This window comes from Rhodnius prolixus, unplaced genomic scaffold (genome assembly GCF_049639745.1).
Source record: "Rhodnius prolixus isolate KJV_2025 unplaced genomic scaffold, Rpr scaffold_32, whole genome shotgun sequence".
Lineage (NCBI taxonomy): Eukaryota > Metazoa > Arthropoda > Insecta > Hemiptera > Reduviidae > Rhodnius > Rhodnius prolixus.
This window is the reverse complement of record NW_027411597.1, coordinates 211,787-223,777: the sequence shown is the minus strand read 5'-3', so window position 1 is coordinate 223,777 and position 11,991 is coordinate 211,787. Positions and strand designations below refer to the sequence as shown.

Here is an 11,991-nt window from a genome sequence, read left to right as displayed (position 1 = left end):
TGTAGGTAATTTTACAGTTTTTGAAATAGCGTAAAAGCTCTAATGGAGGTCTAAGATTTCCAAATGGGTCAAAATAGGTGATTTCATTACCTTTTTTACTATACGCAACCCAATGAGTACCGCTGTTTCTAATTGAATCTAAATTCACAATGGCGCATTCATCCGCCTTAATATCCTTTGGTAGGGTGTCGCGCATATATACACCTCTAAAATGAGGAATGTCTTTGGCAAATTTTAACAAATCTATATTTGTGAGTGCTCTGTCAGGAGGAAGTAGTCATTCTGCTTTCTTAACTAAACCATAACCAGTTTTATAGGGTTTGAGAAAGAATCCACTGCCAACATGCTGCTCTTCCATTTTTCTATTATGTCTTCTCATTTCCTCCAAACGATCTCTCGCCTCTTGAGTATTCTTGACTGCTTTAGCTATTGCCGTAGCGCCTCCAGCTAAACTTCCTAGCGCTGAAAGTCCTGCAAATAAAGGCACTAAAAATGGTAGAATACCACCGGTTCTAGGCACTGGTAACACTCTTGGAATTTTCCTTATTTTAGTTTTATTTTTAATGTAACGTTTAGCCTTTCTCAGCGCTTTCTTTGAACCATCACTAATGGACAATAGCGGTGAAGTTATACGAGCTGCATTTATCACATCTTTAACGGAAACACCTTTACGACGTTTCCCACCACCACCACCCAATTTCACTTTAGCTTTCATAACGTTTGTAACAGCCCAGGCTGCTGCTTTCTCGCCCAAAGATGCGTCACTAGCACTTGTTCTTTGCCAAGCCTTTTCCGCAAGTATACGATCAGCCGTATGTCTTACCTCTAGATCCTTATTTTCAGAATACGCAATATCGTGTTCTTTGCAAGCTTCGTCTAAAGGATTGATTCCTCTATCACCTCGTGATAATCTCTTTTTAAGTTTAGTTCCGGGGCCACAATAATTATAGCCGGGAATGTGTGCTTCAAATGGTAGTTTGTCAATCACTGAGTTTGTAAGTCCTCTCCCGACGGTTTTCTTTCTCATTATGATTAGAGTGTTTGCTACGTGAGCGTTTATATATATATATGTAGAGCTAGTCATGCGTCTAGAGAAACAAAGTGAACGATTACCAATTTATAATCTACTACCTGATGTTGAGAACTTGGCCAGTCGTCATGGTGTCCTCTTGCCGAATAGTATAAGAGCATTGATCTGTGGAACATCTGGTTCGGGTAAAACCAACCTAATCACCTGCTTAATTCTACATCCAAATGGATTGAAATTTGAAAATATTTACGTATGTAGCAGATCGTTACAACAGGAAAAGTATTTATACTTGGAAGAGGTTTGTAAACGGGTGCCGGAAGTGGGGTTTTCCACAGTAAACGATACTAACCAGGTGCCCACGCCTGAAGAGGCTAAAACAAACTCCATTATTATTTTCGATGACATTGCTATGGATCAGCAGGATGTTATTAGACAGTATTTCAGTATGAGTCGGCACAGATCCATTGATTGTTTCTACTTGACACAGAGTTATGCTCGAATACCAAAACATCTTATACGTGATAATGCCAATTTTATTATGCTATTCAAACAGGATGATTTAAATTTGAGACATGTCTATAGCGATCATATAAGTTCGCCGGATATTTCCTTTGAAAAATTCAAACAAATATGTCACGCCTGTTGGGATGAGCCTCACGGGTTTGTGGCCATTGATAAGACAAGAGATGTAAACAAGGGGAGATTTCGGAAAGGATTAGATACATTTATCTATATATAGAGTGATTGCAACAACCTCTTCATCAGTACCAGTCATGGACCCTAAACTTACTAAACAACTTATTCAAACTTCTCAAATATTGCGTAATAAATTTAAAAGTATGAAACGTGGTTTGCAGTTAACTCAGGAGAAGTTGGAAACCAGTTTTCGACCTATTACTGCGCCGCTTCAGGAATTAGTTAAAAAGAAGAGGAAGAAGGAGGCAATGGTTAAAGTGGAACCTGTTAAGAAAGAGGAGGAGGAGGAGGAGGAAACGCCTCTAAAACATGATTCTCTATTGCTGCAAGAGTTGAAAGCAGAGGAAAGCATTGGTCCTCTACTTAAACCATACCTATATAAATCCATCACTTCTGCTCATACGGCGGCGACGGATTTAGATGATAGGTACGGTATTCGTATATTACCAACCGGTGGAATGGTCATTGGAAATGTAAATGTTACCTTAAATGGAAATGATCTTGTGATAAAAAATAAATTGTTTGAGGGGACACCAGGTTTATATCAGTTATTATTCCTTAAAAAACCCACATCATATACGGAAAACGATTTACAAGTTTATAAAAATATTCTAGAATTGAGTAATGCTCATAAACAACAGTTTAGTGAGGAAAAACAGATGAGTGGTAGTAAAGGATGGAAGTATAAAAATATAGTTAGACCTCTTTTCCATCCAGGAGAAGGAGGTGCTGAACATAGGTTGTTACCACAGGCTTCGACGCCTCCACCACCATCCAAGCCATATCAATTTAGATCGGTGAAGAAAAAGACAGGTATGGGAATGTGGGAAGGTCAAAGTATCTACGAATATTGGGACGACCCAAACGAGTTAGTCGCAAGATTACAGATTCTGTTTGCCTCTAAACTGGCAGGTCATAGCGGACATGAAAATGAAATAGAATCTATTGTAGAGGAGTTGAGAGAAGCTAATATAATCTACTAAAACTATGGAATGGTCATTAGTTTTGCCTGCACAGGTCACATGTCTACAATAGATAAATTTGGCAGACCGTGGTCGCAGAGTCCATTACACGTTGATAGGAAGGAGGAGGAAGAGTACGTTGACTTTAAACATAAACGACTCACTGGAATTGACGATCCGGTGGACATTTATGACGCAGTTAATAAGAGACACCTTCAAAACTATTATGTAAAACTGGCTGATTTAGAGGAATATATGAGAGTATATGTTACTAAATTAGTGAATGAAAGAGAAGATCTGGTCACAAAATCATACCTGTTGAATGTTTACGATCAATCTCGACTACAGTCGACAACCACCTTTGTAAATCGTATATTTGAAGTTATGAACAATAGAATAAGTCTATTGCCGCCGCATACACCTGTTACAGCCTTTCTGTTGAAAAAAGTTCTAGAAACGTGATGGCAAACATCAAAGAGGAAATAGTTGATGAACTTCACAAACCATCACGAGTGCATTATCCTAGACGACAAACTATTTTAAAAGGATTGGATGATCTATGGCAAATGGATCTCATCGAATTCCTGCCTTACGCGCGTGAAAATAAGGGTTTCAAGTATATATTGACAGTGATTGATTGTTTTTCCAAGTTTGCCTGGGTAGAGCCGGTAAAGTCTAAAGGAGGAAAGGATATTGTAAAAGCTTTGGAAGATATTCTTAGCAGTAGTGGACGCACTCCAGAGAATATTCAAACAGATAATGGCAAGGAATTCTACAATGCTCATTTCAAGCAGCTTATGAAATCATATCAAATTAATCACTACAGTACATTTAGCAAAATTAAATGTGCCATTGTTGAACGATTTAATAGAACATTTAAAGGATTAATGTATCGTTTATTCAGCCTCCAAGGTAGTTACAAATATATTGGTCATTTATCTCGTCTAATAGACAAGTATAACAATACAGTTCACCGTACCATAGGAATGAAACCTTCAGAAGTGAATCAGAGTAACGCGCATGAGATATTGATGATGAAGAGGAGGAGGAGGAGGCAAAGAGGTGAACCACGTTTTAGGGAAGGAGATTATGTTCGCATTTCCAAAAATAGAACCGTATTCTCCAGAGGTTTTACACCAAATTGGTCAGCTGAAATATTTAAAGTTGTAGCTGTACGCAGGACAATACCTTATACTTATCTTTTAGAAGATATGTCCAAACAACCTATACAAGGAGCATTCTATTCGCAGGAATTACAGAAAACTAAATTCAAAGATGTATATCTTGTGGAGAGGATATTGCGCAGAAAACATGATAAGGTGTATGTGAAATGGTGGGGGTTCCCCAAACCATCTTGGATAAATGCAAAGGATTTAGTCAACTAATACTAGATTTTCCCCTTCATTTTCTCGTTACCTTTCGTACAGTTAACATCATCATGGAACACTTGGAGAGTATACTCTCACACCCCTTATACGGCCGATTCAGACAGGATTTAGACAGCATCAAAGTAAATCTTGGAGATTTCGATAGGGCTGCTTTACTTGTGAAGGTTGAGTCAGCCATCAAAGACCTGGAGGAAATAGCCAAGGAATGTAAACAAAGGAGTACAACTGATGGAGGTCACTACACGAATTGTGTCTGGGCAAATGAAGATTGTGAAGAGGGGCCTGATACATGCATTTGTAGTTACGCAGCTATGTTAAATCATGAAATTTCGCAAAACACTTTGTATGGTTAAATAAATATATTTTTTTTTTCTCTCTCTCTTAATTGTCTTCTATTTATATTGATCCTTGTGTGTTTCCTCATTCATTTGTAAACTATGCAGCATACGGTCAACATGATAAGGTACTTAATTCTTACGTTTTGTTTACCTTACGCATTATCCTACAACAACTCTACGATTAATTATCTACAAATATATGGTTATTTGAATCAAGATGATAGTTCTTTAACAGCAGCTAGCAGCGCTTTAAAACTATTCCAGACTATACACTCTCTACCGGCAGATGGGCAGGAGAATGAAGAAACAATACGTTTTATGAATAGATCTAGATGCGGTGTTGAAGATAATTTCACCCCCTTCATGGTGGATAGTAGTAAATATAAATGGGGTGGACAAAATTTAACTTGGACAATTTATCCAGTTAAATATTTTTTAGTAGCAGAGAAAGCCTTTTCTCTCTGGTCAAAACATTCTGGACTAGGTTTTCACCATGATCAACATAAACCAAACATTACAATTTCCTTTGCCAGTAGGAAACATCTTTGCACTACAAATAGATGGAATTTCTGTTTTAAAGATTTTGATGGACTTGGCGGTGTCTTAGCACATGCTGAGTTTCCCAGTGAAGATCGTGAACAAGTGGAAATACATGTAGATGAAAATGAACATTGGAATGGTGCCCTGATGATACCTGCTGATGACGAGCTATCCTTATACTCAGTTTTAATTCATGAGATTGGACACGCTTTAGGCTTACAACATACATCGCATAAGAATTCCATAATGTATCCATACTATTATTTCCCAGATTTTATCAAACACATTGACGACATTGATCTTCAAACACCAGAAATTGATGCTATACAATTGTTGTATGGTGAGGAGAAGAAGAAGACTGTTACAAAACCTACAACGACGACGACGACGACGACGACGACGCCGAAACCAATACCTCCTTTTCAACCGCCGCTACTAGCCGATATTTGTCAATTTAAAAATGTAATTGACAATTTTCTGGTAATAAATAAACGAATTTATTTCTTCTACAGACGATTAGTATGGAGTATACCTCTGCAGAAGAATTTAAGAAATATTAGAGACTTTACACGACCATTATCCATAATGAGATGGTTAGATTTTCTACCTAAAAATTTTGTCAAAGTTTCTGCCATTTACCAACGTCCTAACAATGATATAGTTTTAATCGCAAACCGTCAGGTTTACCTTTTAGATCATATGGTATTACGTTTAAAATCACGTCCTAGTTATCATTCTTTGCTAAGAGATGGTAATGTAAATGCGGTAATTAATGCGAATAAGGGAAAAACGTATGTTGTATATGATAGTTTTTTTGTAAATGAAATAAACGAATGTGATGATTTGAAGGGTGATTATGTGGGAGATATATCAAATGTTTTCCCCGGAATACCACGTAACGTTTCCACCGCTTTTAAGGGTATAGATGGTTGTTTATATTTTAAAGCAAACGATCTTTTCTATATATACAATGAATTTCTAGAATCCTCCGTTGGCACTCTAAACAATCCATTATCATTATTCGATATTGAATGTAATGAACGAGATAATATCATAAATGATATACATGGACTTGTCAAGAAATTATGGTATAAGCAGAGTACACAAGTTACCACTGCCACTACCACCACCACCACCACCACTTCTGTGGACGAAATTTATGACAGCCTAAACATTTAATATATATATGTAGGGATTAAATAATTCCAGTTCAGTTTTGCCACAACATCCACACCATGAGCCACCTAAACTGTAAGAATTTTTTTTTTTACGAGTATTTTTTTTTTCGGTTTTATTATATTAATTGTACTTCTCTTTTAGTATCTAGATGCCCAATTATTTATACACACATTGTCAGGACTGGTTCGTTGGCAGACCATATTAGGGAATGTTCAAAGATGAACCCAGAGATTAAACAATGTCAAGGATGTAAAGTATTTTGGGCACGATCGCAAATACTTTCATTTCATAAATCCAAATGTGTAAAGTATTTATTGTTGAAGAAAATTATAAAAAATAGATGTAAAAGATTAAGAATATAATTTTTTTTCAATATCTTGTTTTTTTATTTCCTAGTCCTTGACGGGGGGTTAGGTAAGAAAAAAAAAAAAACACATGAATTTCTAATTCTCTTTATTCTCCTCCTCTGGATTATATTCTAGCGTACAAGGCTTATAGATTCTACTTAAATAATTAAACTGATCTTGTAAACAATTATACATTGCCAACAGTTGGAAATATTCATTTCTTAATAGAGATATTTTAGGAGGCTCTAAATTCAAAAATGTATCCATCCATGTAGGTTTGGCCGTAAATGTAATCACCTTATGCACACCCTTCTTCTCCAAAGTCATTGTCGAATATTGCAATCTAATTTCCTCCTCTTCCACCTTTTTTTTCTTGAAAAAATCTTCACATATTCCACGCTTGTCGTAGAAAACACGCCAATCCTCCTGGCTAATATAAATCACCTCAGCCTTACGTCCTTTCAACGCAGCAATAGGAATATCATCTTCAGATAGACCGGAAATGATTCTCTTACTATTACTATTGTTGATGGCAAAACTGGTGCACAATTGAAGTCCATACTCTTTATTAGACATGTTGGTAACTAAAGGTAGATATATTAAATACTTGAATATATAATCCCCCACCACCACCGATTTCTTATCTAACTACCGCCGCACCACATTTAAGGTAGGTAGTAAAACTGTAGCCATTACTCTTTGCATAATGTTGTGCAATACAGTTGTCCAGTTGGTAAAGGAGTGGGGGTCGCTGAAATCACTTCGCCAAATAGCATAGCAAGGTGATTTCTTACCTATATGAATATATAATCCACCGATTTCTTATCTAACTACCGATTTTAATCTTTAAGATAAAATAAATATATATCCTATATATACACGCCGGTAAAAGGAATTAAGAGTAAACAAAACTATAAACGGTGCAATAACCCTACCAACAGCCACCTACATAACTTTGACATTTAAAAACCTGATCTCAACACCACCAGTGCATTAACCCTGCTATGCACGAGCATGTTCCAGCAGTGCGCACACCTGCCGCGACATGTAACTACCAGGACAACCCCCCCCCCCTCTAAAGGAATTCACCGGTGCAATAACCCTGAGCCAACAGCAACTGTCGCCTACGTAACCTTGACAAAACCGGATCCCCGGGCACTGGAATCCCCCACAGAGAGAACCGCCGCCGCCGCCGCGAAACATAAGATTCACATCTTTCATAAACATACACAAGACTACCACTATGGTCAAGGATGGTAAAGCGTCAGCTTTTGGTGCACAGAGTCGTCGGATCGAATACACCAGATAAAAATAATTTTTTATTTCTCACTCATTTGCCCTGTCTGGGGGCGGGGGGTAGAGGGGGACTACCTACACAATGTTGAGGGAGAGGGGTAAGGATATTGTAAACCAGAGGCGGCTGGGGGGCTGCGATGGAGGAGTTGGGGGTTGTGGGTGGGGGTGGGGGTAGAGGGTAACTACCTACACAATGTTGAGGGAGAGGGGTAAGGATAACGTAAACCAGAGGCGGCTGGGGGGCCTGGCTCATTTGCCACTGCGCCAGGATCCCCACTTTATATCTACTCTTTTTATTTTTTTAATTTTTTCAAATTTTCTTTTTGCTAATCTCTTTGGCTTCGATTCTGCTGGTGATTCGCTGAGTTTCTTCGATTGTGCCGCATTTTTAAGCGAGATATTCGCATGTCAAATTGGCAAATCCACTTTTTCTTTTTGAGTTTTTTCAATATTTCATTTTACCATTTGTTTGGGCTTCGTTTGTGCCGGATATTCCCCATATTTCAGCCATTTAGCTCAAAAATATCAAAAGTTATTAGGGATTTAAATAGTCCATAACAACTTGACGGAAGTTGGACATGCGATTACGCTTGTCGTTAAGATTTTTCAAAATTTATTTTTGCCAAACCGTTTGGCCTCGTTTGTGCCGGCGATTCATCAAATTTCATCGTTTGATCCGCATTATTACGCGAGATATTCGCATGTCAATTTGGTAAGGCCACTTTTTATTTTTGAGTTTTATCGAAATTTCTTATTACCTTTCGTTTAGGATTCGTTTGTGCCGGCGATTCACCAAATTTTAACATTTGTGCCACCATACCAAGCGAGATATTAGCGTGTCAAGTAAATATGAGAATATCTTTTTTTGATATTTTTCTAAATTTCTTTTTGCCAATCACTTTGGCCTCGTTTCTGCTGGTGATTCGCAGAGTTTCATCGTTTGTGCCGCATTATTACGCGAGATATTCGCATGTCAATTTGGTATGGCCACTTTTTATTTTTGTGTTTTATCGAAATTTCTTTTTACCTTTCGTTTGGGATTCGTTTGTGCCGGCGATTCACCAAATTTTAACATTTGTGCCACCATACCAAGCGAGATACTAGCGTGTCAATTAAATATGAGGAAAATTGATATAACTTTTTATTTTTTGAACTTTTTCGAAATTTCTTTTTGCTAATCTCTTTGGCTTCGATTCTGCTGGTGATTCGCAGAGTTTCATCGTTTGTGCCGCATTTTTAAACGAGATATTTGCATGTCAAATTGGTATGGCCACTTTTTCTTTTTGAGTTTTTTCAAAATTTCGTTTTACCATTCGTTTGGACTCTGTTTGTGCCGGCGATTTAACTAATTTCATCGATTGTGCCACATTATTAAGCGCGATATTCGCGTGTCAACTCAATATGCAAAAAATTGATATAACAATTCATTTTTTGAAATTTTTCTAAATTTCTTTTTGCCAATCTCTTTGGCCACGTTTGTGCCGCTGATTCGCTAAATTTTATCGTTTGTGCCGTAAAATTAATGAAGTTATTAAAGAAAAACTGTTACTGACATACTGACGCCAGCAGCGCATCTCTACGTCAACTAATGTAACTAACTGCTAGCATACACCAGCGGCTGATGGGTTTCCTTTCAGCCATAAATACATATCAATTATAGCAAATAATTGTATTTTTCTTTTACCTACAACTTTACAAATAACTATTGTAGTAATATCAAAAGCTTTTTTCGTTTCTGCCGCCAAACCAATCGAGATATTAGCTTGTCTAAAAAATATGAAAAAATTAATATAACTTTTCATTTTTTGAATTTTTTCAAAATTTCATTTTCCCAATCTCTTTTGCCTCGTTTCTGCTGGTGTTTCGCCAAATTTCATCGTTTGTGCCGCATTATTAAGCGAGATATTCGTATGTCAAGTTGGTATTGCCACTTTTTATTTTGAGTTTTTACAAAATTTCTTATTACCATTCGTTTGGGCTTCGTTTGTGCCGGCGATTCACCAAATTTTCTAGTTTGTGCCGCATTATTAGAGGAGATATTCGCATGTCTAGTTGGTCTGGCCACTTTTTATTTTTGAGTTTTTTCAATTTTTTTTACCATTCGTTTGTGCCGCGTTTGTGCCGGACATTCCCCATATTTCAGTCATTTAGCTCAAAAATATCAAAAGTTATTAGGGATTTAAATAGTCCATAACAACTTGACGGAAGTTGGACATGCGATTACGCTTGTCGTTAAGATTTTTCAAAATTTATTTTTGCCAATCCGTTTGGCCTCGTTTGTGCCGGCGATTCATCAAATTTCATCGTTTGTGCCGCAATATTAGAGAAGTTATTAAAGAAAAACTGTTACTGACATACTAACGCCAGCAGCGCATTTGTACGTCATCTAAATTAACTAACTTCCTGCATACACCAGCGGATGATGGATGAAGTTATTAGGGATTTAAATAGTCCATAACAACTTGACGGAAGTTGGACATGCGATTTCGCTTGTCTGTAAGATTATTCAAAATTTCTTTTTTCCAATCCGTTTGCCTCGTTTGGGCCGGCGATTCATCAAATTTCATCGTTTGTGCCGCAATATTACAGAAGTTATTAAAGAAAAACTGTTACTGACATACTAACGCCAGCAGCGCATTTCTACGTCATCTAAATTAACTAACTGCCAGCATACACCAGCTGCTGATGGGTTTCCTTTCAGCCATAAATACATATCAATTATAGCAAATAATTGTATTTTTCTTTTACCTACAACTTTACAAATAACTATTGTAGTAATATCAAAAGCTTTTTTTCGTTTCTGCCGCCATACCAATCGAGATATTAGCTTGTCCAGTAAATATGAGAAAAATTGATATAACTTTTCATTTTTTGAATTTTTTCAAAATTTCTTTTTCCCAATCTCTTTTGCCTCGTTTCTGCTGGTGATTCGCCAAAGTTCATCGTTTGTGCCGCATTACTAAGCGAGATATTCGCATGTCAATTTGGTATGGCCACTTTTTATTTTGAGATTTTTCAAAATTTCTTATTACCATTCGTTTGGGCTTCGTTTGAGCCGGCGATTCACCAAATTTTCTAGTTTGTGCCGCATTATTAGGGGAGATATTCGCATGTCTAGTTGTCTGGCCACTTTTTATTTTAGAGTTTTTTCAATTTTTTTTAACCATTCGTTTGTGCCTCGTTTGTGCCGGCGATTCACCAAATTTCATCGTTTGTGCCGCAATATTAGAGAAGTTATTAAAGAAAAACTGTTACTGACATACTGACGCCAGCAGCGCATCTCTACGTCAACTAAGGTAACTAACTGCTAGCATACACCAGCGGCTGATGGATGAAGTTATTAGGGATTTAAATAGTCCATAACAACTTGACGGAAGTTGGACATGCGATTTCGCTTGTCTTAAGATTATTCAAAATTTCTTTTTGCCAATCCGTTTGCCTTGTTTGAGCCGGCGATTCACCAAATTTCATTGTTTGTGCCGCAATATTAGAGAAGTTATTAAAGAAAAACTGTTACTGACATACTAACGCCAGCAGCGCATTTCTACGTCATCTAAATTAACTAACTGCCAGCATACACCAGCTGCTGATGGGTTTCCTTTCAGCCATAAATACATATCAATTATAGCAAATAATTGTATTTTTCTTTTACCTACAACTTTACAAATAACTATTGTAGTAATATCAAAAGCTTTTTTCGTTTCTGCCGCCATACCAATCGAGATATTAGCTTGTCCAGTAAATATGAGAAAAATTGATATAACTTTTCATTTTTTGAATTTTTTCAAAATTTCTTTTTCCCAATCTGTTTTGCCTCGTTTCTGCTGGTGTTTCGCCAAATTTCATCGTTTGTGCCGCATTATTAAGCGAGATATTCGCATATCAAGTTGGTATTGCCACTTTTTATTTTGAGTTTTTACAAAATTTCTTATTACCATTCGTTTGGGCTTCGTTTGTGCCGGCGATTTACCAAATTTTCTAGTTTGTGCCGCATTATTAGAGGAGATATTCGCATGTCTAGTTGGTCTGGCCACTTTTTATTTTTGAGTTTTTTCAATTTTTATTTACCATTCGTTTGTGCCGCGTTTGTGCCGGACATTCCCCATATTTCAGTCATTTAGCTCAAAAATATCAAAAGTTATTAGGGATTTAAATAGTCCATAACAACTTGACGGAAGTTCGACATACGATTTCGCTTGTCTTTAAGATTTTTCA

The 11,991-nt window shown here is 37.0% G+C and overlaps 1 protein-coding gene across 1 annotated transcript; it reads left to right on the top strand.

The window, feature by feature from the left end:
• The first annotated feature begins 4,513 nt into the window (after nucleotides 1–4,513).
• LOC141452052 (matrix metalloproteinase-26-like) lies at nucleotides 4,514–6,133 on the top strand. The gene is made up of 2 exons (XM_074123871.1): nucleotides 4,514–5,416; nucleotides 5,804–6,133. Exons 1-2 carry the CDS (start codon nucleotides 4,514–4,516, stop codon nucleotides 6,131–6,133), a joined length of 1,233 nt encoding a protein of 410 aa, XP_073979972.1.
• Nucleotides 6,134–11,991: the final 5,858 nt, after the last annotated feature.

Bases quoted from the DNA above. Each gene is read 5' to 3' on its own strand.
- LOC141452052 (XM_074123871.1), top strand. From the start codon at position 4,514: ATGCAGCATACGGTCAACATGATAAGGTACTTAATTCTTACGTTTTGT. The intron at 5,417-5,803 runs GTAATTGACAAT...GATGATTTGAAG, and splicing joins ATATTTGTCAATTTAAAAAT to GGTGATTATGTGGGAGATAT.